Source organism: Lissotriton helveticus, chromosome 7 (genome assembly GCF_964261635.1).
Source record: "Lissotriton helveticus chromosome 7, aLisHel1.1, whole genome shotgun sequence".
Lineage (NCBI taxonomy): Eukaryota > Metazoa > Chordata > Amphibia > Caudata > Salamandridae > Lissotriton > Lissotriton helveticus.
The window spans coordinates 420,205,232-420,233,127 of NC_136068.1; the positions used below are offsets into that span (position 1 = coordinate 420,205,232).

The window sequence follows — 27,896 nt, forward strand, 5'->3', positions numbered from 1 at the left end:
AGGTTTTGGGTGTTGTTTGTCAGGGTGAGTGGGTTTACAAGGGTAGAGGGCCACCATGAGCTGTCCCACACGGAGGGGGAGGGTCCAAGGATGAGGACCTGCGTCTTCTCAGAGTTCAGTTTGAGGCAGCTGTCGCTCATCCAGGCAGCGACGTCCTTCATTACTCCTTGGAAGCAGAGTTTGGTGCCTTCAGGGTTCTTCGTGAGGGAGAGGATGAGCTGGATGTCGTCAGCGTAAAATACTATGCTGAGCCCATGCTGTCTGATGATGGGGGTGAGGGGGGCTATGTAGATGTTGAAGAGAGTGGGGCTGAGCGAGGATCCCTGGGGTACTCCGCAGCTGATCTCTGTGGGTTCGGAGAGGAAGGGTGTTAGTCTGATCTGTTGGGGTCTGCCAGTGAGGAAAGAGCAGATCCAGTCGAGGGCGAGTCCTTGTATGCTGGCGTCGTGGAGTCTGGTTGCAGGAGTGCAGTGAGAGATGGTGTTGAAAGCCGTGGAATGGTCTAGCAGGATGAGGGTCACGGTGTGTCCCTGGTCGAGTAGCATGTGGATGTCATCGTTGGCGGCAAGGAGGGTGGTTCTAGGTGCTGTGGTTGCTGCGGAATCCGGATTGGGAGGAGTCAAGTATGGTGTTCTCTTCGATAAAGGTGGTTAGTTGTGTGTTGAAGAATGTTTCAGAGACTTCGGCTGTGAGGGGAAGGAGAGAAATGGGCTGGTAGTTTTTCAGGTCTGTTGGGTCGGGCAGGGGTTTCTTGAGGAGGGGCTAGACCTCAGTCCGCTTCCAGTCATCGCAGAAGATGCCGGCTTCGAAGGTGGCGTTGGTGGTGCGGCGGAGTTCGGGTGTAATGGCAGTGGTTGCTCTGTGGAAAATGTGAGACGGGTAGGGGTCTGTGGGAGCTCCTGAGTGGGTGCTTTTCATGGTTGTGGTGGTGTCTTCGGTGGTGACTGGTGTCCAGGTGGTGATAGTGGGCTGGCTGTCACTGCTGGAGGGGACGGTGATTTCAAAAGTCTTATTGTTGAAGTTGTCGTAGAGGGCCTTGATCTTTCTGTGAAAGTAGGAGCTGAATTTGTTGCAGAAGTCTTGGGACGGTGTGATGTTCGTGGCTTCGCTGGGAGGTTTGGTGAACTGCTGACTGATGTTGAAGAGTTTTTTGGGGTTGCTGGTGTTGGTGAGTATTTTGTTCCTGATGAAGGTCCTTTTAGTGGTTCTTTTGAGATGGTCTTGCTTTTTCTCCATAGTTTCTCGAGCCGTTGGCATGAACATCTAGCTTCTTGGAGATCGCTGGAGAACCAAGCAGCCTTCAGAGAGCATTGTCTGTCGGGGCGGCGGAGGGGAGCAAGCTTGTCGGCGCAGTTTGAGATCCAGTGGTGTAGTTCTGTGGCTGGGGAGTTGGTGTCGGTCGTGGCGGGGGTGTGAAGGACGAGAGTAGAGTGGAGCTGCTCTTCTGTGACCTTGTTCCAGTCCCTTGGCGGCTGGCGTGGGGTGGGCTTGCGCACGGTAGTGGTGCTGAAGGAGAAGTGTACACAATAGTGGTCTGTCCAGAGGGGCTGCGAGGTGTGGCTGAAGTGAATGTTGGTCCCTCCTGCGAAGATGGGGTCAGGGTGTGCCCGGCCTTGTGGGTGGGGGTGGTGATGAGCTGCTTCAGTTTGAGGTTGTCAAGGTTGTCCAGGAGGGTGGCAGAGTTGGGGTCGCTGCGGTTGTCGAGGTTGGAGTTGAGGTCTTCAATGAGTATGTAGTCCATGGAAGCGATGGCGTGCGATGAGGTCGGCAATGGTGGTGGGGCAATGGTGGTGGTGAAGTGAGCACCATCCGGGGAGGTCTGTAGGCAAGGGTGCCTAGGAGCGTGGTTTTAGTGCTGGCCTGAATCTGGAAGTGAAGGTGTTCGGTGTTGGAGAGGGTGTCGCTTGTGCTGAATTCGGAGAGTTGGAGGGAGCTCTTGTGTACGATGGCGAGTCCTCCTCCTGGGCGGTGGGGGCGGTATTTCCTCTGCATCTTGTAGCCATCGGGGATTGCGGTGGCGATGTCGGGGGCTAGGTGGCGTTTGTTCAGGTTTCCGTGAGGAAGGTGACGTCTGGCGCGAGGGCGTCGAGGAGGTCCCAGATTTCTATGGTGTGTCGGTGCAGGGAGAGGATGCACTTCAGGGCTTCCTTGATGCGAGCGTCTGGCGTGGGTGCGGCGGTTGGAGGGGGGCTGTGGATGGTGAAGGAATGTTGGAAGTGTCGGTAGGAGAATTGGCTGTGGGTGGTGTTTGGCGACGACCGCCGGCAGTTGCTATTCCTCCCATGGATGAGTGCGAGGAGGGCAGCAGAGTTGTAACGGTGGAAGGTCGCAGATCTAGAGTTCCTGGCGCTGGTCGTGTCGCGGACGGGTGCAGACAGGCTTGGCTTTGGTGCGCCTTTGGCGTGCCAGCGGCGCGGCCGGTAGTGAAGGGGGGAGGGAATCGTAGCTGGGAGGCGGGAACGGGGAATCGGCAGGGGGAGGGGCAGCGGAGGCAGCAGTGGTGGGAAGAGAGAAGCGGGCAGGAAAAAAATAACAAGCCAGAAAAATGGGACAAGAACAAGACAAAACAGGCAACAGCACAATAAGGCAAAACACGAATTACAAGAAGCACTTACACTGGAAGCAGAAGCAAGGAAAAAAAAAAGACGGGCAGAGTGGAGGAGGAGGAGGGTCTCGAACCCCTCGCAATGCAGAGCACGGCACAGCACGGGCAGCGGCACTCACCAACGGAGCTGCAGGGGGAGAGGGCAGGTCCATGACCAGGAGGTCAGAAGTCTTCAGGGGATCCATTTGCTTAAGGGAGAAATATCTCTCCAAGGACATATGGCAAACGTAGTTTAGAACACATTATGGATATTGCTTCGCCTTGCATATGTTATGCTGCTTCTCTTTCAAGCTCTGGCAATGACAAACGTTCTAGTTAGCAATGCTTAAGGGTTTTTGTAGGAAGAGTTGTTAAGTTTCTTCATTTTGTCCACCTTACTTTTTTCCTCTAGTCACCGATATTGTGATATTTGACACTATTCTGTTGCACATATTCTATACTAGGTTGGCTTATAATAAGAGCTTCTAAGAGTCCAAATGTCTTCTGTATATGCTGCTTTGGGTGAGAGGAACTCATCTACAATTTGTCAGTTTGTAGCAGAACTGAATGCTATCCCAAATATGGATCATTCTTTAAAAACACTATGGTGGACAGTTTATGTGACATCTGGCTGTTTTCTCTACTCCACATGGTAAGCGGTATATTAACTACTTGAGGCCCAAGAGAAGACTACTGAGTGTGACCAAAACTCACCGGCATGCATCAGGGAAGAGTATGGCTTCTGCTAATTTATCTCTGGGACTGCCTGTGACATATTCCAATTATCCAGGACAAGTCGGTCTGCTGGCATCCTCTCCGAATCATGGGTCAATTACTGTACCCGGTAGCACGTTGAAAGAATGCACGCTTCATTATTTTAGTAAAAACAATATTTTATTAAACAACGCAGGCTAAAAGAGATTGTAAATACTGAGAAGCAGAAGTGCATATAAAAACGGTTAAAATATGTGTGAAAATAGTAGGGGGTTCATGGCTATCCTTAAGGACAACTCTGAGTTCCATCCAGAATGCAGGACACATGGTAAAGTGGCAGCTTTACTCAATGGATTTGTGTTAGTCCATCAGTTGTAAAGGGGCTGCTCTAGTCGGTGTTTCTGGTGCTTCTAATGCTTCTAGCTAGTGAGACCTGTGGGGTAACTATGCGTATGCTCACCAACCTTGCTAATACAAAGGGAATAAGAGAGAACTGTAGTTTCTGACCCTTTGCCTCGCATTATTATAATTAAAGTCACTTACAGTCATTGACCTGGATGCAGAACTGATTGGGTGTCGCAGTGTCATTGTTGGTGTTTGTTAGTGGGGTGTTGTATCTGAAGATCAGCGTGCTATCCACACATCTTTGGTTAACTGCCCTAGAAAAATGGAGAGACACAAATAAGCATTGCGACGAAAGGCTAAATACAACGTCCTCTGGAGCTACTATTAATCCCACCAAAAAAAGTTGCAACCCTCAAAAATCCCGCCAACCTCCAGGCCACCTGGGAAATCAATCACATCTAAACAAAAACAGCTACATTTATCTGGGAGTATCTGAAAAACAATCTTATCGCCCCGTATGATAAACCCCCGCTAACACAGAAAACCAGTTTCACCTAACCTGGAACCTATTTTGCATCTGAAAACCGGTCTCTAACATGAAAGGTAATCATATCGTACACAACCTGTGTTTCCACTCAGAAATATGGGAATCTAAAATCACCCATCCACAGAAACAACTGCAGGAACTATTTTACACCTACCTTAAGAAACCAATTTCATCCCATGTTAATCAGTCCCTCTGCCCCCAAAACCATTCTCTACATCTCAAGAAAAATACTGCGCCTCCCTAGATGGAAATCTATCATACACCCACAAACTAGTCCCACCCTGCCAGAAGGAATCAGCCTTATCTCCTGGAAATCGGTCTTATTCCTAAAAACTAATTGTGTCTCAGGAAACCAGTCCCCAAACCCAAGCTGCCTTACTTTAATCAGTATTGAAATTAGCAAACAGGATGTCTGGGGGGGGTATTTTGATTAGAGTTGTGATAAACCTTAGACCATTAATTCCAAAGTTTTCAAGCTTTATTTCGCTTATTTTTGATATATCAGCAAAGACATTAATAAATCAATAGAGCATGTCTTTTCAAAGAAACACCACATTAGTAAATCACACAATTCAAAAACGTTTGAAATAGAACTATATACAACATTTACCTAGTGCAGAAAAAATAATAATATATGGAACGTTTTTGCAAACAAATAATAACAACAAAACCATAATCACAAGAAAAACATCAATAACTCTTGTGTGCCAGCCTGAATGAAACCAGTCCTACATTCATATTAACAGCTTCGCTGCGGCGGCAGTTCCGCAGCAGCGCTAGGGGGAGGGGGGCGCCGCGCGGCGCTTCCGTGCTCGTGACGGAGCGGTTCCATCACGGCCCCGCCAGCTCAATAGAATGCGCCGCGCAGGCGTGGCGGCTGTGACGGAACCGCTCCGTCACCAGCACAGCGCGACCGAGGCTGGTGACGGAGCAGTTCCGTCACCAGCATGGAAGGTGTTAACACCAGTGGGACAGTTACTCATTTTCACAACCCATGTTTCCTGTCCTGCCTGTGAGAGGATGGGGATACCTAACCTACTTGTGGGTGTTGCCAGAAGCTGCTGAGGGAAATATTATTTAACATTCCTCATGGACCACCCCATCAACAGTCCCCCATACTCAAACCTGACGCATTTCGAATACCTAACAAATCCGGGATTCTCTTCAGGACTTGGAATTGGTATTTAGGCTCTTAATTGTGGTGTGGAGTTTTTCACAGGAATTGATGTCCAGAAACATTGCTTCAAATCTTATATTGTGATCGAAGCTTCAAATGTATGTGATGTGTAGGACAACTCAGTGGTGTGAGTCCATTATCTTAAAATCGAAAAAAAGCCATAATTGATGCGGACGCTTTTAAAAAGCAGCTGCACACAAATTGTGTCTGTAATTCTTTCTCTATACTACCGGAAATATCAAGCCAACATGCTACTCTGCTTCCAAACCGGCAGCAATGCTTACATTAATCAGTCTCATCAATGGAAACTAGTCTTTGCACTGTGCTTCGATTAAACAAAACACTGCAGACGGAGTCCTAACATTAAGACTTCTTGTGTATGTTCTTCCAATGTATCCTCTAAATCAGTGAATTCTCCTTAGTCCGGCGGGGTATATATTGTGGGTTACATCAGTAGGCGTATGGTGCAGCCAAGATTGTTCATACGTCTTCAAGACCTATCACACTACCCTCAGAATCTGAAGAGGAATGACAGATTACTAATAATGCTATTAACAGGTGAATGGATAAAGATGGCGGCAGCAGCAGACGCTTGCTGAGGTACTCTGTGCCAAGCCCCATCAATGTCCTAATTAATATGCGGAGTTGGCCTTCTGATGTGGCAATTACCACCTGCTGAGTGTCCAGTACACACCAGGGTGTGCTGTGACTGCCCCGGGCTAACTCCGGGCCTTTAGATGTCAAGAACTGGTGGGTCCTGGTCTTGGAGGCCTGCGTCACGCTCATGCTCCAGGCCTGCTAGACGGTGCTGGGGCATTTTGAAGGGCCGGCGAAGGAGAGGCTACAGGCAGCTGGGGTCTCATTCTGCCATCTGGCTGAATGGACCAACCCCCACTGTTAGCTCTGCCACTCAAGAGGGGTCTGGACGTCTCCGTAGGGGCATCCCCGCATTTTGGACCGCGCCCTGGATCCCAGGCACTGCATGGAGAGCGGCCCGATCCTGCTATAGGAGTGTGGCCAGCACTTTTCCTAAACCTCTGGGGTCTGAGCAGAGGCGCAACTAGAGCCAAATTTCGGGGGGGGGAGGCTAGGAAAAAAAATTCGGAGGGGGGTAATTCTTTCAGCAACAGGCAGAGTGGAGATGCAGGGGCTCAAAGAAGGAGTGCATAAGAGTGCGAGCTCGGCACAAACCAAGATGGCCGCCTGACGGAGAGCTCCGTTCCGCAACGGGAGACGCTGCAGTGATTTATGCACTTCCGGCCCCTTTCTGCACTTGAAAAGGTGCTCTGCTGTCATCGGAAGACTCCCTGACTAATTTATAGGTTTTTCTTCTCCTGCCTGGAGATATTCTGAAACTACTCATCTCCTCAGTTTTGGCTGCCATTTTGTTTATCCTGCAATGGTGTTTCTTTTTTACCTCAACCTTATTATATTTGAAGGAAACTCCAACATAATTCTCCTTACTATGTATTTTCTTGCATAGTCATGGTTTATTTGTTTTTATCTGTCATTTTTGACCAGCGGACTTCTATAGTTGTTTAATTTGGATGTTTTTGCGCAAGTTGAATTTTAATCCTTGTGTGCTGCTTTTTTGCTTTTTAAACACAGATAACAATAGTTTTCTCTGCATTGAAGAGTTCTTCTCCTGGCTTCCTGCATCCTTCTGGATTATTACTCTGCTCTTTGCTTATGGGAAGGAGTAAGAAATTACTTTTTATCAATAAAAAGTCTACTATTGATGCTCCTGGGACTTGCTCATCTCATACTAATTTATCTTTACAAACCACTGGCAAGATGGTGCAATCTAACTCTTCTAGGTCATTGGCTTCGCCAATTTCTTCAATCAAATTGTAAACGCCATCCTCTGCCACCAAGCGTCTTAAACAGGATCCTCCTTCTCCGCCAAAGTTTGTGTCTCTGGTATCCTTGGACACTGTATTGGATGAAATATGTGCCTTACATCCATTTATTGAGGAAATTAACTCTCGTCTGCAAGCCTTGGACACTAAATTGTCGTCTATGGAATCTCGTATTTCTACGGTGGAACAACAAGTTGGAGTGTTACATGACATGTCTGTCAAGGTTGTTAACTTAGAGAAGGAGGTCCTCCTGTTGAAGAAATCTGCTGAAAATCTTGAGAATAGACACAGGCGCAATAATCTTCGATTATATGGACTTCAGGAGGGCCGGGAGGGCGATGACCCTGTTCATTCCTTCACCACCTGTTGTCCAAAGCTTCAGGATCTTCCTCCATCTACAAACCTAAGTATTCAACGGCCTCGTTTGATTCTATATCAACTCCTTCGAAACCACGGGGTGTCATTTTTCTGCTTTTGAAATTTCCTGACCTCTTACAAGTTTTGAACGCCGCTAAAGCTAAAAAACATCTTACTTGGTCTGGTTCCAAGTTATTCATTTCACAGGATGTTTCTTCAACAAATGCTAAACGTCGAAAGGGTTTTCTTGACCGTCGTCCTGCTCTACGCACATTGGGCGCAAAATATTGGTTATTTCATCCATGCTTATTTAAGGTCACTTTTCAAAACAAAACCTCTACCTTTGAAGACCCGGCAGACTTGAGGAAATTCATCCAATCTCATTCCACAATGCGGATGGAAGTCGCTGGTCCTTCTTCTGCAACTTCGATACCTTGACTTATCTCTTTGTAACATGGTTAATGTATGTAACCTCATTTGATATTTTCCCTTGCAGGTTGTTTGTGGATATCTGTTTGTTGTATCTTTTTTCCAACATGGTACTCTTCTTTTTTATCTTCTGTTTTTATCTTCTCACAGAATGTATCTTTGGTATATCCTTATGTATCCGTTTCCTGCTTGTTTTATATACCTCCCTGTTGTGGTTTGTTCCTCCTGATTGGATGTGCCGTCTTCACTTGTGTGTCTCCACCCCTTGTAATTTTCTTCTAGTTCCCCCTTAAATGTACGTATTACAGTCGTCAATCCCTTTTTCTTTACCTGCATTGTAACTATATATTTCCTGCTCTTCAATGGTTGACATGTACGGACTTCTCTTATTGTCTTTTCTATTTTTCCCTTTTCTCTTCTCTTTTTCTTCTTTCCTATCCTCTCTCCATATTTCCGTCCCTGTTCTTTCAATCTTCCATTTCTCTGACTTCATTACTGTTGACCGTATTGTTTTATATATGGTTCAATTGATCTTCTTTCAGGGTTATATCCTGGAATGTGAAAGCTTTTATTAACTCTATTAAAAGGCAGAGAATTATTTCTCATTTACCCTCCTATGATCCGGACGTAGTCCTTTTACAAGAGACTCACTTAACAGAAGTAGAGGCTTTGAAACTTAAACTGAGTTGGGTGGGTTTAGTTCTTGCTTTGCCTACCTCTAATAAGAACAATGGTGTAATTATCCTTTGTCACAAATGGTTAAAGTGTTCTGTTGTCTCTCAGGAGAAAGATTCGGAAGGTAGATGGTTATTAGTTAAGCTACTTATTAACAATATTTTGTTGACTGTTTTTAATGTTTATGGTCCGACTCAACCAGACTATTCCTTTTGGCCTAACATTACAAAAAAATGTATACAGTGTAAAGATGGACCTTTTGTTTTAGGAGGTGATTGCAACCAAATTGTAGATCCGTTTATACACCGTAAATCCCAGGATTGTATTAATCCCCATAAAACTCACAAACAATTCCACAACACCATTTCTCAATCACACCTTATTGATGCTTGGAGTCTATGTAACTCAGAAGTAACAGAATTCTCCTTTTTCTCCCCCCATCATGGCTCACTTGCACGGTTAGACTACATTTTTCTTTCTAAATAGTTATCTCAAAATCTGATTTCCTCTTCAATAGAACGCATTGTGATTTCTGATCACGCCCCGGTGGTTGCAAATTTTGATTTGCTCCAACCACAGCCCAGATCTTCTTGATTCAGATTTAATAACTTTCTCTCACAAGACCCAGTTTTTTTTCTTCCTTGAATTCTTTTGCTGAAGATTTTTTTTTCTTTAATCACGATACCAATTAATCTCCTACATTGATATGGGACGCGTTTAAAGCTGCAGCTCGGGGTTTTATTATCAATTTTGTCTTCAAGAAAAAGAAAAAAATCCCTTGCTCAACATAAATCCCTACTAGCTAATATTAAACGATTAGAAAATCAATTCTATTCTTCCGCATCTGATCCTAACTTACAAGAACATATTTGTTCAAATTAGATTTTAACAAAATAACCACTGACGATGCTGCATCTATTCTCTCACGTAGCAGTGCCCGCTATTATGGCGGACAAAATGAAAATGCTAAGCATTTAGCTAATTACCTTAAAATCCTAAAGGAACGTATGTCAATGGATTCTATTCAAACTCCAGAAGTGAAACACCTTTATAAAGAAAAGGATATATTGGGAGGGTTTGTGAAATTTTATAAGGCCTTATACATGCCGGAATCCATTGCTTCTCCTTCTTTGATTGATAATTATCTTGCCCAAGTTACCCCTTCTCCTCGTGGAAATCTCGATTTCGATGCTCTTGAATCTGACTTTTTGACTATAGAAATAGTTAAATCCCTTAATTCACCTAAAAAACAGAAGACTCCTGGTCCAGATGTATTTATGGTAGAATTTTATTTACGCTTCTCAAATGTATTACTACCAAACTGCTTCACCTCTTCCAGCACTTTTACAATACTGGCAAAGCAGAGGGTACGTTTTTAGAGGCTAATATTTGTTTAATTCATAAGGAAGGTCGTGATCCAATGTTTTATAAGAATTACTGCCCAATTTCCCTTGTAAACGTAGGTTATAAAATTTTCGCTAAATTGCTTGCCTTACATCTAAAACTCCTTTACATACCCTTATCAATCCAGAACAATGTGTCTTTGTGAAAGGCAGATAACCTCCGATAATTCTCGAATATTTTTTAATGTCCTGAATCAATTATCCACACTCTCTTATTCGCTTGCCGCAATTACTGTCGACACGGGGAAGGCTTTCGATCGAGTTGTTTGTTCTTCTTTATTTAAAATCTGTCCTGGCATGGTTTTGGCCCCAAGTGTATTCCCCTTATTTCTTTTACTCATCTCCTACTGCCTCTGTTTTAGTCAATGGCCTTATCTCATATTTTTTTCCATTGCAACAGGGTGTTCACCAAGGTTGTCCCCTAGCCCCTCTTTTTATTCTATCTATTGAACCCTTCTTGTCTCGTATTCGTCAAAATTCCTCTATTTCAGGTTTTGCTTATGGAGATTCCCACTTGAAATTGTCAACTTACGCAGATGATATTTTGCTTTTTATTTCTAACCCTGAAACCTCTATTCCCTCTCTTTTGCAAGAGTTTTCAGATTTTTCTTTGGTTTTTGGTAATAAAATCAACCCCGAGAAGACAAAAATCATGCCCATAACCAAATTCTGTCTTAAACATCATTTGATTTGACTGGTTTTCGTTGGAACAACTCTAAATATAAATACTTAAGAATTTGTTTTAACAACTCCATCAAATTCGGTTAAACTCAATACGAAGGAAACCTTTAACCGTGTGTCTAGCCTTCTTTCATCCTAGAATCCTCTTTTTCTCTCATGGTGGGGCAGTCAAAATGATCGTATATAACTTTATTCGATATACAATATCATAAAAGTATAAAAACATTTTAAAAGGGTGAATGGGAAAACCTCCGCCCATTAAGATGCATAGCACAATATTTACAAGAGTAGAATGTATAACAAAATCCATCCATGATGTGTAATACATACATACATTGAAATACAGATTGGTCATATAAAAATTAGCAAGTAGAAAACAATTTGTCATAAAAAATAAAAAAAAGAATGCAGATCAATTACAGGGTGGCGATCTACAATTTTACAGCCTGTGCTTCGTACATCCTGGAAAGGTGATCACCCCTATTTTATTATATGTGCTCTCAATGATTCCCGCCCATATCCCTTCTACATACTTCAAAAAACTTGACTCTTTTTTATCAAACTTTTTCTGGCATAATAAGAAATCTAGAATTGCCTTGAAAGCCCTCAAGAAATAAAAAGCGGATGGTGGTGTGAAGTTTCCTGACTTTCAACTTTATCATACAGCTTTTTGTTTGAAACATGCCTCCAAAATGGCTTCTTACAGTCGACACACCTTATACTCCTTTGTGGGTTAAAATGGAAAAAATATTGCTTGCTCCTTTGAGACATGTTTAATGGTTTGACTCATTGTTCCTTTCCTCAATTTCAAATTTCCTTTAATTGTACACGCTCCTTCTGGCAGAAGTTCTCAACTCTCATGGGAATCATTCTAGACATCTTCTATTCTCTCCCCTCCGAAGGTTCCCAGCACTTAACTGATCCTTTTTTTAAATTATTGTTGCTGTTTAGAAAGGCTTCTTTGATCTATAAATATCTTTCCTCTCCGGACCCTTCTTCTTCTAAAACAAATTTGGAGCTTGCTTGGGAAACTGATTTGGGCTGTACTTGGAGCATTGATTTCTGGAATAAGATTTGGGCAAGATCATTAAAAATTTCTAGGTCTGCTTCTACTACTCAATCTATGCTTTTTCTTCATCATCGACTGTATTTCACTCCTGTCTCAATAGCTACATTTTCTCCTACAAATAATGACTCTTGCTGGACATGCAACTCCCCTTCTACTGACTTGTTTAATCTTTTATTCTTATGTCTCACTGTAGCCTCCTTCTGGGTGGATATTGGCTCTCTTATTTCTAAAACGTTTAACTTATACCTACCCCTGACTAATGTTATCCTTTTAGCAGGTAGTTTAATAGAGTCTTTGGCTCTATCTTCATAGGAAAAAAGATTACTTGATCTTATGTTAGCTTTGGCCATTCAGCAAATCACATTACACAGGAAATCTTTAACTAAACTCTCAGTTAAGGCATGGTGGAATAACCTTTGCCATTTATCATAGATTAGATAGTGCTTTTGCTTCTTCTCATAATCTACTTATTAATAGAGATTTATATTGCTTGCCATTAACCACTTATTTAAATAAAGTTGTAGAAAAAAGAAGTTCTGAAAATTTTAGACCTCCGTAAGATGCTATTTCTCTACCTTTTACTGTATATTAGTTTTTATTATTACTTATTGGTGCATTAATTACTTCTTCATTGATTATTAATATGCATTGTAACTCGATCTTCAGTTATTGACTTATGTTATACCCTTTCCCCCTTTTCCTCCCTTTCATATTGTAAAAAATTTAAACAGCTTTTTATTCAGTTTAGTTTGCCCTTCATATTTGTTTGTTACCTATTCCAGGATATTTTATGGTTTAAATCTTTTACTGAATTTACAACATACAATACGTTCAGTTTTGCAAGAGCTGAATCGCAGCCATTTTCTCATTTAATACAGTCATAGCTGGGTGACCGTAGCAGACGAAGGGCATAATAGAATTAGATGAAACATGACATAAAATGTAAAAGAAACCTATTGTAAACCCTCTCCCACCCCCACCCCGTCCCTTGTCCACCAAGAAAATGAATATATTCAGTGCTTGAGTCTCGTAGTTGGAACATGGTCCTTACTTCCCGGCCCTTTGAGGATCAGAGAGCCTCAGGAGGCGGAGGTACCTTGGACAGGTGATTTCCCTGAACCCGGAGGAAAGAAGGGACAAAAAGGGTTGCCAAAGCTCATCAAACATGGAACCCGTCCCTGCAATTGTCAACATCAGCTTCTCCATCCCCAGGACATGCCATAAACGGTGCACCCAGCCTGTGAAAGTAGGGGTTGTGAGGTGCGCCAATGTGTTAGTATGTTTTGTACTGCCGAACCCAGCGCTATTGCCATCAGCCGGCCTCGTCGGGATTTGAGTGGATAAGTCAAGGGGTTTGGGAGGCCCAGAAGGACATAAGCTGGGAGGCATGGTATTTGCGTGTCTAGGTGTTTGTCTACCTCATCCAGTACCTGATTCCAGTATGCCTGGATGTGTGTACATATTTACAACAAGGGGTGGTGAGGGACAGAGTCTCTGAATTAAGCAGAATACTCTCACCCAGTCAAGAGATCAGGGCTAGATCCAACACCGTTTTTTAGCTCATTGCACCATCCCAGTTTCAGAACCTGGCTGTATGCAAATGAGTCTGTCCCTGGCCCAGTGCATCATGGGAACAGGGCAGACCAGACTACAAAAGCCAATTCTTACACTGGGAAGGAAACAAGCTTCCGGGGACCGGTTTCTGGCATTACAGCCGTCTTCGGCCCGGCTTGCTTGAATCCTGATGGTGCAATGAGCAAGGGACTCATGTCTGAGTATAACCTTCCACGCTTAGGGTGGACAAAAATATTTACAACAAGGGGTGGTGAGGGACAGAGTCTCTGAATTAAGCAGAATACTCTCACCCAGTCAAGAGATCAGGGCTAGATCCAACACCGTTTTTTAGCTCATTGCACCATCCCAGTTTCAGAACCTGGCTGTATGCAAATTAGTCTGTCCCTGGCCCAGTGCATCATGGGAACAGGGCAGACCAGACTACAAAAGCCAATTCTTACACTGGGAAGGAAACAAGCTTCCGGGGACCGGTTTCTGGCATTACAGCCGTCTTCGGCCCGGCTTGCTTGAATCCTGATGGTGCAATGAGCAAGGGACTCATGTCTGAGTATAACCTTCCACGCTTAGGGTGGACAAAAATATTTACAACAAGGGGTGGTGAGGGACAGAGTCTCTGAATTAAGCAGAATACTCTCACCCAGTCAAGAGATCAGGGCTAGATCCAACACCGTTTTTTAGCTCATTGCACCGTCCCAGTTTCAGAACCTGGCTGTATGCAAATTAGTCTGTCCCTGGCCCAGTGCATCATGGGAACAGGGCAGACCAGACTACAAAAGCCAATTCTTACACTGGGAAGGAAACAAGCTTCAGGGGACCGGTTTCTGGCATTACAGCCGTCTTCGGCCCGGCTTGCTTGAATCCTGATGGTGCAATGAGCAAGGGACTCATGTCTGAGTATAACCTTCCACGCTTAGGCTGGAGGGAGCTAAAAAACGGTGATGGATCAAGCCCTGGTCTTTTGACTGGGTAGGAGTGTTCTGCTTAATTCAGATACTCTGTCCATCACCACCCCCTTTATGAATCGTTTTGGCCACCACAAGTGTGGAAGGGTATGCTCAGATGTGAGTCCCTTGCTCACTGCACCATCAGGATTCAAGCAAGCCGGGCCGAAGACGGCTGTAATGCCAGAAACCGGTCCCCGGAAGCTTGTTTCCTTTCCAGTAAAGAATTGGCTTGGTAGTTTGGTCTGCCCTGTTCCCATGATGCACTGGGCCAGGGTCAGACTAATTTGCATGTAGCCAGGTTCTGAGCTGGGATGGTGCAGGGAGCTAAAAAACGGTGATGGATCAAGCCCTGATCTTTTGACTGGGTAGGAGTGTTCTGCTTAATTCAGATACTCTGTCCATCACCACCCCCTTTATGAATCGTTTTGGCCACCACAAGTGTGGAAGGGTATGCTCAGATGGGAGTCCCTTGCTCACTGCACCATCAGGATTCAAGCAATCCGGGCCGAAGACGGCTGTAATGCCAGAAACCGGTCCCCGGAAGCTTGTTTCCTTTCCAGTAAAGAATTGGCTTGGTAGTTTGGTCTGCCCTGTTCCCATGATGCACTGGGCCAGGGTCAGACTAATTTGCATGTAGCCAGGTTCTGAGCTGGGATGGTGCAGGGAGCTAAAAAACGGTGATGGATCAAGCCCTGATCTTTTGACTGGGTAGGAGTGTTCTGCTTAATTCAGATACTCTGACCATCACCACCCCCTTTATGAATCGTTTTGGCCACCACAAGTGTGGAAGGGTATGCTCAGATGTGAGTCCCTTGCTCACTGCACCATCAGGATTCAAGCAAGCCGGGCCGAAGACGGCTGTAATGCCAGAAACCGGTCCCCGGAAGCTTGTTTCCTTTCCAGTAAAGAATTGGCTTGGTAGTTTGGTCTGCCCTGTTCCCATGATGCACTGGGCCAGGGTCAGACTAATTTGCATGTAGCCAGGTTCTGAGCTGGGATGGTGCAGGGAGCTAAAAAACGGTGATGGATCAAGCCCTGATCTTTTGACTGGGTAGGAGTGTTCTGCTTAATTCAGATACTCTGTCCATCACCACCCCCTTTATGAATCGTTTTGGCAACCACAAGTGTGGAAGGGTATGCTCAGATGTGAGTCCCTTGCTCACTGCACCATCAGGATTCAAGCAAGCCGGGCCGAAGACGGCTGTAATGCCAGAAACCGGTCCCCGGAAGCTTGTTTACTTTCCAGTAAAGAATTGGCTTGGTAGTTTGGTCTGCCCTGTTCCCATGATGCACTGGGCCAGGGTCAGACTAATTTGCATGTAGCCAGGTTCTGAGCTGGGATGGTGCAGGGAGCTAAAAAACGGTGATGGATCAAGCCCTGATCTTTTGACTGGGTAGGAGTGTTCTGCTTAATTCAGATACTCTGTCCATCACCACCCCCTTTATGAATCGTTTTGGCCACCACAAGTGTGGAAGGGTATGCTCAGATGTGAGTCCCTTGCTCACTGCACCATCAGGATTCAAGCAAGCCGGGCCGAAGACGGCTGTAATGCCAGAAACCGGTCCCCGGAAGCTTGTTTCCTTTCCAGTAAAGAATTGGCTTGGTAGTTTGGTCTGCCCTGTTCCCATGATGCACTGGGCCAGGGTCAGACTAATTTGCATGTAGCCAGGTTCTGAGCTGGGATGGTGCAGGGAGCTAAAAAACGGTGATGGATCAAGCCCTGATCTTTTGACTGGGTAGGAGTGTTCTGCTTAATTCAGATACTCTGTCCATCATCACCCCCATTATGAATCGTTTTGGCCACCACAAGTGTGGAAGGGTATGCTCAGATGTGAGTCCCTTGCTCACTGCACCATCAGGATTCAAGCAAGCCGGGCCGAAGACGGCTGTAATGCCAGAAACCGGTCCCCGGAAGCTTGTTTCCTTTCCAGTAAAGAATTGGCTTGGTAGTTTGGTCTGCCCTGTTCCCATGATGCACTGGGCCAGGGTCAGACTAATTTGCATGTAGCCAGGTTCTGAGCTGGGATGGTGCAGGGAGCTAAAAAACGGTGATGGATCAAGCCCTGATCTTTTGACTGGGTAGGAGTGTTCTGCTTAATTCAGATACTCTGTCCATCACCACCCCCTTTATGAATCGTTTTGGCCACCACAAGTGTGGAAGGGTATGCTCAGATGTGAGTCCCTTGCTCACTGCACCATCAGGATTCAAGCAAGCCGGGCCGAAGACGGCTGTAATGCCAGAAACCGGTCCCCGGAAGCTTGTTTCCTTTCCAGTAAAGAATTGGCTTGGTAGTTTGGTCTGCCCTGTTCCCATGATGCACTGGGCCAGGGTCAGACTAATTTGCATGTAGCCAGGTTCTGAGCTGGGATGGTGCAGGGAGCTAAAAAACGGTGATGGATCAAGCCCTGATCTTTTGACTGGGTAGGAGTGTTCTGCTTAATTCAGATACTCTGTCCATCACCACCCCCTTTATGAATCGTTTTGGCCACCACAAGTGTGGAAGGGTATGCTCAGATGTGAGTCCCTTGCTCACTGCACCATCAGGATTCAAGCAAGCCGGGCCGAAGACGGCTGTAATGCCAGAAACCGGTCCCCGGAAGCTTGTTTCCTTTCCAGTAAAGAATTGGCTTGGTAGTTTGGTCTGCCCTGTTCCCATGATGCACTGGGCCAGGGTCAGACTAATTTGCATGTAGCCAGGTTCTGAGCTGGGATGGTGCAGGGAGCTAAAAAACGGTGATGGATCAAGCCCTGATCTTTTGACTGGGTAGGAGTGTTCTGCTTAATTCAGATACTCTGTCCATCACCACCCCCTTTATGAATCGTTTTGGCCACCACAAGTGTGGAAGGGTATGCTCAGATGTGAGTCCCTTGCTCACTGCACCATCAGGATTCAAGCAAGCCGGGCCGAAGACGGCTGTAATGCCAGAAACCGGTCCCCGGAAGCTTGTTTCCTTTCCAGTAAAGAATTGGCTTGCTAGTTTGGTCTGCCCTGTTCCCATGATGCACTGGGCCAGGGTCAGACTAATTTGCATGTAGCCAGGTTCTGAGCTGGGATGGTGCAGGGAGCTAAAAAACGGTGATGGATCAAGCCCTGATCTTTTGACTGGGTAGGAGTGTTCTGCTTAATTCAGATACTCTGTCCATCACCACCCCCTTATGAATCGTTTTGGCCACCACAAGTGTGGAAGGGTATGCTCAGATGCGAGTCCCTTGCTCACTGCACCATCAGGATTCAAGCAAGCCGGGCCGAAGAGGGCTGTAATGCCAGAAACCGGTCCCCGGAAGCTTGTTTCCTTTCCAGTAAAGAATTGGCTTGGTAGTTTGGTCTCCCTGTTCCCATGATGCACTGGGCCAGGGTCAGACTAATTTGCATGTAGCCAGGTTCTGAGCTGGGATGGTGCAGGGAGCTAAAAAACGGTGATGGATCAAGCCCTGATCTTTTGACTGGGTAGGAGTGTTCTGCTTAATTCAGATACTCTGTCCATCACCACCCCCTTTATGAATCGTTTTGGCCACCACAAGTGTGGAAGGGTATGCTCAGATTTGAGTCCCTTGCTCACTGCACCATCAGGATTCAAGCAAGCCGGGCCGAAGACGGCTGTAATGCCAGAAACCGGTCCCCGGAAGCTTGTTTCCTTTCCAGTAAAGAATTGGCTTGGTAGTTTGGTCTGCCCTGTTCCCATGATGCACTGGGCCAGGGTCAGACTAATTTGCATGTAGCCAGGTTCTGAGCTGGGATGGTGCAGGGAGCTAAAAAACGGTGATGGATCAAGCCCTGATCTTTTGACTGGGTAGGAGTGTTCTGCTTAATTCAGATACTCTGTCCATCACCACCCCCTTTATGAATGGATGTGTGTACAGTCCCATAGCAGGTGTACTACTGTGCCCAGCTTCCCGCAACCCCGCCAGCAGGTAGCTTCCTGAGTGGGATCTGTGGAGTGAAGCCGTTCCGGGGTATAATACCATTAGGTAACTAATCTGGTAAGGGCTTCGGTCAGCCCCATGTGATACGCCGAGTGGCGGGCACTGTAATATACCCCCTCCCATTCCTTGTATTCGACCAGGTCCCTTTTCCACCTTGCGCGGCTAGCGCTGTACAAGTGCGTATTTCGGGCTAATAGCATTATGTATAGGTCCAAGGTGAGTTTTTGTCAGAGGTGCGGGTGATAAGCCACTTCTCGTAAGTGGACAGGAGCCTACTGGCGAATGGCTTCACCTGGGTGTGAAGGACCCAGTGTCGAATTGGACCATATCGGAGCCTTTCAGTTTCAGGGAGCCCATAGTCCAATTTGAGCAGGTGGAACGGTATAATTCCGTCCACATTGAATAGGTGGCCCAACGAGCGACATTCTGAGGATCTCCACCGAGAAAGGCTGCTGCGTCCATGCCGGCTGGAAGTCAGGGTTCTCAAACAATGGGGTAAGTGTCGAGGGAAAGGTGGTGAAATTGTGTTTAGTGTTAGTATGGTCCGACGTTTGAAGAATGACCCGGGTAATATGGGACGCATATAGGTTGGGTGGTCTATGTGTTCTCTGGAGGAAGGGGATTCTCTGTAGGGGTCTGGCAGCCACTGCCTGTTCCTGAAATAATCAGTGCTTCTCCGACTCCAGCCATCTCCACTCAACAAGGTGGCGCAGCTGACACGCTTGGAAGTAAAGAAGGAGATCGGGGATACCAAGACCCCCTCTCTCCGGGGGGAGCATCATCAGTGCCTGCTTCATCCTATGTTTGCGGCCATTCCAAATACATTGTGCAAGTTCGAATTGTGTCTGTTATATCCACCCCGATGGGGGTCGAAGAGGTAAGGTGTGGAACAGGTAAAAAATCTGAGGGAGGATGGTCATCTTAACTGCTGCTATTTTACAGAGCCAGGAGAGCGGATAGTGCTTCCATTGGGTCAGTTCCTTACGGATTTTCTGCCGCAGCTATGCTTAATTGATGGCAACCGTATCTGATATGGAGGGAGCTAGCTGAATCCCCAGGTATAGAATTGCGTCGACTGCCCATTGAATGGAATGGCGGTCCTGGAGATGCGCGCGAGTAGAGGGCGCAAGGGAGAGGTCAAGTGTAACCGATTTACCATGTTCACCTTAAACCCGGATGCCAGCAAGAAGACTTCTAGTTCTGCAAGGCATGCTCGTAATGCTAGGAGTGGGTTCAATAATGAGATCAGGACGTCGACAGCATACAGGCTGACCGTGTGCGTGTAGCCGCCGAAATTGATCCCTGTGATCTCTGGGTGAGTACGGAGGCGGTGGGCCAGCGGCTCCATATAAAATGCAAAGAGGAGTGGTGACAGGGGGCGGCCCTGTCGCGTGCTTCTCTCTAAAGGGAATCAAGATAACGTGTGGTCATTGACCCGAACTGTAGCTATTGGAACTTATAGCAGTTGAGGTTGTAAGTCCGAAACTTCTCCCCCAAACCCAACCAAGCAAGGACCTGTTCTAAGTATGGCCAATGGACCTGCTCGAAGGCCTTCTCGGCATCGATAGTGAGCATCATGTACTCCCCTTGTGTCCGGGAGGCCTTCACAATAAGGTGAAGGACCCATTTTATATTGTCACTTGTCTGACGCTGGGGAATAAAGCCTGCCTGGTCAATCAGCCCTGGCATGTACGGTGAGAGGCGAGCAGTCAATATCCCAGTGTATAACTTGAGATCAATGTTGAGGAGGGATATGGGCGATAGGCTCCACAGGTGGTCTTGTCCTTTCATGATTTCGGGATGACCACTATGGAAGCTCCAAGCATTTCTGCCGGGATCGCTCCGGGTTCAGCAAACGAGTTAAAAAGCTTAGTTAACACTAGTGCCAACAGGGTACAGAACGTTCTATAAAATATGGTGGAAAAGCCGTCGGGCCCAGGGGCCTTGGCGGGTTTGAGCAGCGAAATAGCTGCAATGATCTCTTCTATCCTGATGTCGCTGTCCAGGTGATCTGCGTGGGACATCGTCAGGGTGGGAAAGCCGTCGGACGCGAGAAAGGTGGCACCATCCGCGAAAGACAGAGGGGAGCTGGCATAAAGGCGGGCGTAAAAGTCCCGAACGCCTCAGCGATCTCAGAATCTTCGGACACTCGCCGCCCGTCTCCCCGTTGAATCTCCCGGACTCCCTGCTTTTGCCGGGTCTCTCGTAGTTTATGGGCGAGGAGGAGACCACACCTTTCTCCTCCTGTGTAGTATGCGTGTCGCAGTCGGAGGGCTGTGAACTCTACTCTTTCCTGATCTAGCGTGGCGAGCTGTTGCGGCATAGCTTTTAGTTGGCGCCAGACCCGAGGTGCCCTGGTTCGCTGATGTATCTGTTCTAGTTCTTTCATTTTCTGGGTAAGGTCATCCCTCTTACACCTGCACTCTACATTATCTGCAGCTGAGACGGCGACTAGTTTCCTGCGTATAACCGATTTAAGTGCTGCCCATTGTGTGGAGAGGGAGGTGTCATTATTTGCGTTATGAGAAAGGTAGTCTTTTATGGAGCGCTCTACCTGTTCTACTACTGCGGTGCGGTGTAGGAGGGTGTTGCGGAGGTGCCATAACCGAGAGGGTCGCTGCATGGGGGAGAGTAAAGGTTGCAATGACTGGTGCATGGTCAGATAAGGAGGCTATGACTATCTCCACGTGGATGCCATCAGATAATCTAATCTAGCATATGTTTTATGCGCGTTACAATAATAAGAATATTCATGGCTATGGGGGTGGAAGCACCGCCACATGTCGATGAGGCCTAAGTTGTGCAGTCGGGTCAGACCTGCTGTGGATAATGCGCCTGTCTGGGTAGTGCGTTGACATGATCTGTCTGCGTTGTTATCGAAGACAACGTTCAAGTCACCCCCAGAAGGATCCTACGTTCTGTTGTGGCCATCGCCTCAGTGAGCACTGTGTGTAAACACTTTTTCTGCCCTTCGTTAGGACCATAAACTAAGCCAATGGTAAACGTGAAGCCCCCTAGAGCAAAACAATAGGTGAGGAGCCGTCCTTTGATTTCAGCTTCCTTATGAAGAATTTCCCGCTGGAACCGCTGGGCGACCAGAATGGCCACACCAGCTGATATGGTGGGGCCCGAGGAAAATAGCAGGGTCGGGAACCTATGGGATTTGAGGCGATGGCAATCTTTCGATAATAAATGCGTTTCTTGGAGTGAGCATATGTCCGCCTCTGTATTTTCTAAACAGGACAGGACAGCTTTACGTTTGACGGGATTGTTAAGTCCCCGCACATTCAGGGTGAGTATTCTAAGTGTGGTGGGAACTTGTAGCCAGGTGAGAATGGACGGCCATGGATGGGATCTGGAATCTATTGCCCTGTGAGTATAGGGCGGATGTGGTACAGAGAAGCACTTTCTGCGCAGATCTATGCTACAAGTTAAAAAGGGTGGACAAGGAACCCCAAAACCCCTAATAAATAACAGCCCCAACCAAATGTCTATTTGAAATCCTTCTGGCATGGAGCAGAACAAAAAAATGAAAATAAGAAAAATCTAATCGAAGTCCATCATCCACCGATGATCGGAAAAGACTTACCATGGGGGAAATGTTGTGGCCAAGGGTAACCCTCCCCCCGCCAACAGGCCACTACAAAAGAGGAACACATCAAAAAGAGAATTAGGCCCAGTGGGTATCAGCCAGGCTGTGTCTTCACTAGTTCTGTGTGCCGGGTCTCGAGGGCTGCTTTCTGTCCTTGTGATATTTCAGCAGGATGTGGTCGTTTTGGGCAGCGCCACCGACCCTGCTGTCGCCAACGAGGTTTTGCGTCTTCTGTGCCTTGAGTAGGGCCATCATCGTCGCTTTCTTCCGCAGGGAGGTCCACTCCGAGCAGGCAGCAGGCCTCCGAGAGAGAGCGCAGCTGATAAAATTTGCCATCCATGCGAAACACCAGGGGGAATGGGTGACCCCAGCTGTAGGAGATGTTGCGTTGTCGGATGTGCGCTAAGATGGGTTTGAAAATTCTCCTGTTTTGTAAAGTGAGTACTGCCAGGTCCTGGTATAGGACATGGGTCTGACCACGAAAAGTTAGGGGGTGCATCTGTCGGGCCTTCTGTAAGATTTCTTCTTTGGTTTTAAAGTCCTGAACACAGACCAGATGGCGGGGCTGTCGCCGGGCGCGGCAGGCCCACTCTGTCTGCCCTGTCCAGTCGAAGGTCGGTGTCTGGCGCCCTGCCCAGAATGTGATTGAAGAGCTCTCTGGTGTACTTAAAGATATCGCCTGCCTCCTCATCGGTCTTCACCCCCCGAATCCTGATTTTATGGCGACAAGAGCGATTCTCCAGGTTTTCGAGATGCAACTGTGGGTCTACTTGTTGATCGTGGATTTTAATAACCTCTTGCTGGAGTGTCGCCAGTTCCGTGTCTCTCCCTTCGCCCTTCTCCTCCAATTCAGCTACCCTCTCTCCGATGCTGTCCATCTCTCTGCGGACATCTTTGATTTCTGCTGTAAGGTGCTGTTAGAGGGTTTGCAGGTCCTCCCGTAGTGCGACAAACCAGGATTCCAGGAAGGTTTTCGTAATCGGCTCACCACCTTCGCCACCCGTTAGTGTGGACTGCTCAGAGCCCGCTACTGTGTCACCCATTTGGTGACCGCCCTGGGCTTTCGTGAATAGGTCTTTGAGGGTTTTCTCTCTTCGCCCTCGGGAGGAGGACATGCTGTGTCCCAGCCAGAGTCCGGCACAGGCGCTGGCGGGCCTCATGCAAGCCCACCAGTGGTGAGATGCAGCAAGGAAGGGCCCCCGTTGTGGTGCCGGTACCCGCCCAGATGCACCGCTGACTGAATACTCCTTGGTCGGGGACCTGCGGTGGGCTTTGCCTGACAGGTGCTAGAGTTTCACTGGCCTCCCTGGCCGAACCGGTGAGCCCCACTCCCTCGTTGGCGTGCTATGTGTCCTTTGGCATGTGTGGCCCCAGGGTCCCTCGCCAGCTCCGGTACTATGTTGCTCGGGGGATTCCTGGGGGTTACAACGTCTCCACCCCAGGTGGCCCACAATGGCAGCTCCTGTAGTGATGGCCCTAATGCCTCCTCTCCAGACTGCCCCACAGTGCTAGGCCTCACGCCGGATGTCGAGGGCTGGCGGGTTGTAGTGACTTCCTAGGCCTATCCCAAGTGTCCAAGGGCCCAAGGGTGCCAAGTCCTCCTCCGCTGAACCCCGGGTGGCAGGTGACCGTCTGCACCTCAGCATCTTATTGCCCCAGTGGCGAACCCAGCTGTGAGTTGCCTTGTTGCCGCCTGCTGCGCGGGTGCCTCCAAATCACCGTTAGGCTGCGTCGCAAGATGGCGGGCCCCCGCCTTGCTGCTATAGGCTCAGCCTCTGTGGGAGTCTGTAAGTCTCTCTGGGGGCGCCAGGCGTGCGCAAAGTCCGTCGCCCCTTAGGCGCTGCGCATGGGCCGACCACCCAGCCCCGGGCCTCCCGTTGCGGATCTCCGCCCATCTCCCCGCAGTTAGCACCCACTGCAGCGCTCCTCCCCAGGGAGGTCACTTGCCTGTCAGATTGTACGGCGGGACGGTCCCGGCAGGACCGGGGGACTCTCAACTGGTCCCAGAATTGCCATCCCTCTACTGTGCTGGCTCAAAATGGCGGGCCGGCGCTGCACCTCTTCGGGGTCCGCCGCGCATGGAGTTCGCCCGCGGTCTCTGCTACGTGAGGGTGGGCAAACCCCCTACGCTCTCTAGATTGTGAGGGGTGGCGGCTCAACCCGCCTCTTTAGCCTTCCTCCCGGGTGCTCGCGGTGCTTCCTGCCGACCCGGGTCTCTGCTTTCGCCCGCCGCTGCTCCAGGCCTGCGCCTCCTCGTGACCAGGCCGCGCCCCTGCAGGCCCACTCCCTGCAACGTGGAATCAAGCGCAGGGAGCCGAATGTGTGCCGAAATGCAGCTCTCATGGCGGCCGCCACGACGACCGGCACCTGTAGGCACAGGTCTGCGGTTGTCCGACAAGTAAGTACGGTCAAACACCGGTGCTATGCTGGGCCTTCGACGGGAGAGACAGAACAGCACGTCTGTTTAAACCGCCATCTTGGCCACGCCCCCACCCAGGATATTTTATAAGGCTTACTGTTTTGTAATTGATTATTTTGCTCTAAATAAAGCTTTTTAAACTTAAAAAAAAAAAAAGGAGCGAATAAACAACAAAGACTCATTAACAAGTAAGTGGTCTTTTAACCCCTTCGGTGCTGATGACGGCTCCCGGTCGTCATCAGTTACGGTGGGCGTGTGCTGATGACGGCCGGGAGCCGTCATGACCATGCCCGCGATCGGAATGTGCCGTACAGGGGCCTAATTCCGGCCGCGGCGGAGGGGTTAAAGACCTGTGAAGTACTCGGGTGCGGCTGTGTGTGTGCCCGGGAAGCTGTCTCAGTCTGGATTGACACACACGACGGGGGCGGGTTGAAGCCCTTTGAGCCAAAGGGCGTTGTGCACCAGGGTCTGAGATGTAAGACTTTGATGCAGGACTTTGGAATAACAATAGAACGGTGGCACCAACGAACACAACCAATATCATTGGGTTTTCAACTTGAAGATTTTTAATGAGCGGAACATTCTCAATCCCTCATTCTTAAGCATATTGCTTTGTCAAAAAGCCTAATGAAACTGAATACTAGAAACGTCCTAATTTTTTGAAAACTGGCCTGAAGAAGGTGTACAAATAACTAATCATCGAAACGCAGCGTCAACTATTCTGTCTTCTTGTGAAATTGTAATTGTATTTTCATATGAAATATTTTTAACCTTGATTGTGTAATTTCTTTGAAATACATTTTATACGTTTCATTTTAGTTTATTAGTTTTCTGTGTTGCACTGACTTACTAGTATTGAATATTATATGATTGTATGGATTTGTGATTTCACTCTTAGCACCAGCACTGTCTAAAGCAAATTAATTTTGAGTAGGGACCCTTTGTGTTTCTTGTATGTACTTACCCTGTCCCTGATCTGATTTTAAGGGTATCTCCCCTGTTTTTCTTTCCTTTGCCACTATGCCACAACCCGCCAAGACACCCATGCGGACTGTTGTTATTGTGTTCTTAACCTTATTTTGTTTCTTGGATGTTATGGGCAGGTCCTTTTAGGGTTACTGACCTGGAGGGGGAGGGGTGGGGGGTGGGGATTGGCTGGTTAATGTTTCTGTTTACAAGTTTTGATCGGAGTCTGCTTCCCACAGAACCTGTTGGTTTTGTACACTCTTCGTATGGGTGTCTGTAAATGTCAGGGAAGGTTTGCATGGGTGGGTTCTGGCCCTGCTGGTGGGGGCGAGGTGTCTTTCTACATAACTAGTACTTTTTAGCATTTCTATGACTCTTGCTTGGCCTGACACCCAATTGCCACATCCCGCAGTATCAATTTCTCACATGGAATGTGCATGGAATGGCTACTCCAGCCAAGCGTTACTGTGTTTATGCGTACCTCAGACTCCGGCATACCCACATCGCCATGCTTGAAGCAGGGTCCAGTTTTATCATATAGTGCCCCAGGCCCATTCTGTCTACATCTGTAGCATAAGTCTCATATGTCTCTGCCGGCCCATTGACAGGGTTGTGCTAACTAGTCCACACTGCCATGAGTGTCTACAGAGGCAGTAGGCCTCATGCCCTTCTGTAATCTCAGATATATATCTCCTGTGAAGGTCAATAACCTCAGATCACAGCCTCTCTGATAAGCAAGTCCCCAAGCCCATCCTCTGCATGCACATCTTACTGTACATTGAAATAATGAAGAGATAAACAGGATGCATCTGTCATGTAGAAGAAGATGGGCTAAGAGTAGAGGTGGGGGACTAACTGCAACTTCAAACCTGATGTTTTGCTAGCTTTGGAAACTAAGATACCGACATGGCTCAAAATAATTTGTGACCTTTTGTACCTTTTTTTGTTACTTCTGCTTTCTTAATTTTCCAAGACGTGACACAAATGGCTTTCAATAAAATGTCCAGCTTTTGTTATGTTCTGTGGTCAAGCACCTGCTAATGTTTTGATTCTGCAGTCACAAGTTGCTCATTTCAATTGTATAAAAGGTCTGCCCACTGACCAACTCATTGATCACCTTATACATGTCTTTCACGAAGAGATGTTCCCAGCTAGCTGATTGATTTATTATTAGATAAGGTTATACTGTCTCATTGCATTTTGCTATTCAATTTTTCCCTCTCTCTCTCTTTGAACTGTTGTGATTTCTTATTTGCTAGATTGCGTGTTTTTATTCTTGATTAATGATGCCTCTTTGACCCTTGTTACTTATGTGTTTGAATAAAGTGCCACTCCTAACTCGATTCCTGCTTCTCAAAGTGTATCTATGTTATTACAGATAACACAGTAAATGTCGGCTCCTGTTTGGTAAAGAACCACACTCTAGCATGCTTCAAGAAACTAACCTCACTATGCCCGAACTCCTCAAGGTGCATGCTAAATGGACCCGCTTAGTCCCAGAATCTGGGAGGCGACTTTAATTGTATGCCTAATTTAAAACTGGATTGTTCCACTCCCCCCCTACGCACAGCTGCTAGCGCTCGCATCACACATTAAAGTACAATTGCAGCAAATACATCATGATGGTAAAAAGCATAAAAACAATGTTAAAAGGGAGAAGAAGAAAAATACATTAAAACATTCTAATAACATTAAATTAATAGGATGGGCATGATGGTAAACCTCAGGGAAAACAATTACCACTATCAACATAAACCCCCATATTGGCCTTATTTTATGCCAATATGTGGTCCGCCTTGTTGAATGGCTCAGTCTACACGATCTGGTTTAATCAACAAAAATATTATCTCGTTTCATACTAGTCAATAGCAGCAGCTATCCTATTCTAGGGTAAAGGTATTAAAAAGGTTGTAAAAAATACCTTGCAGTAAAATCAACTTGAAAATAATTCATGGGACAGATTTTGGCTTATCATGCTGTGTTCAAGAGACCATAGATTTTATTTACATAGCAGCAATAATATTTACAAGTTTGCAGATATTTAACTTTTCATACGTATTGTCCAGCCCCCCCCCAAGAAAAGCGAGCAACCGCAAATACTAAAGGCTCATTCGTGTCACTTTTCAGTATACGCATTGCCTCCCAATAGTGCCTTTCACCCTTAAGTTTGCACCATGCTAAAATCAATTTTTTTTCGTAGGATGGAATATCTAGGGCAGAATAGCAAGAAATGAACCTCGGTTTCCTTTAGTAGCGAGCAGAAAGGGTAACTCTCCAGAACACCATCAGTTTTACACCAACTAGATGTGAAGCTTCTTAGGGGTAGGAAACAGAGTCGGAACTATATATACACTAGTTTTACCCCTGTTGAATATATCCTGTCCATGTAGGGCTTGAAGCTAGGTGAGCATTTGTGAAGTAGAAATTTCCTGTAGTTAAGCTCTCTCTAATGTTCCCAGCTTATAACCTTTGATAACTTCTTCCGGTTTAACCCACAAATCTGCTAAAATAAGTGAATCAAGGTGCTTCTTAACATGTTTTAACCAGGGGGTGCAAATAGTCGTGTCACAGTTCATCAGATCCCTAAGTGCCTCTCTATATAGATGGTTAATTCTGGGGTGGTCCATATCCTCA

The 27,896-nt window shown here is 46.9% G+C and overlaps 1 protein-coding gene across 7 annotated transcripts in view; it reads right to left on the minus strand.

Moving 5' to 3' along the window:
- Positions 1-27,896, minus strand: part of TCTN3 (tectonic family member 3) — a 947,116-nt gene that overhangs the window by 857,314 nt on the left and 61,906 nt on the right. For all 7 annotated transcript variants that reach the window (XR_013598563.1, XR_013598565.1, XR_013598564.1 and 4 more), the window contains exon 3: positions 3,842-3,957. Coding sequence is in view for 4 of the 7 variants with exons in the window: in XM_078652315.1 (XP_078508441.1) it covers positions 3,842-3,957 (116 nt within the window). In the remaining 3 variants the exon portion in view is untranslated. The remainder of the gene's footprint in view (positions 1-3,841; positions 3,958-27,896) is intronic.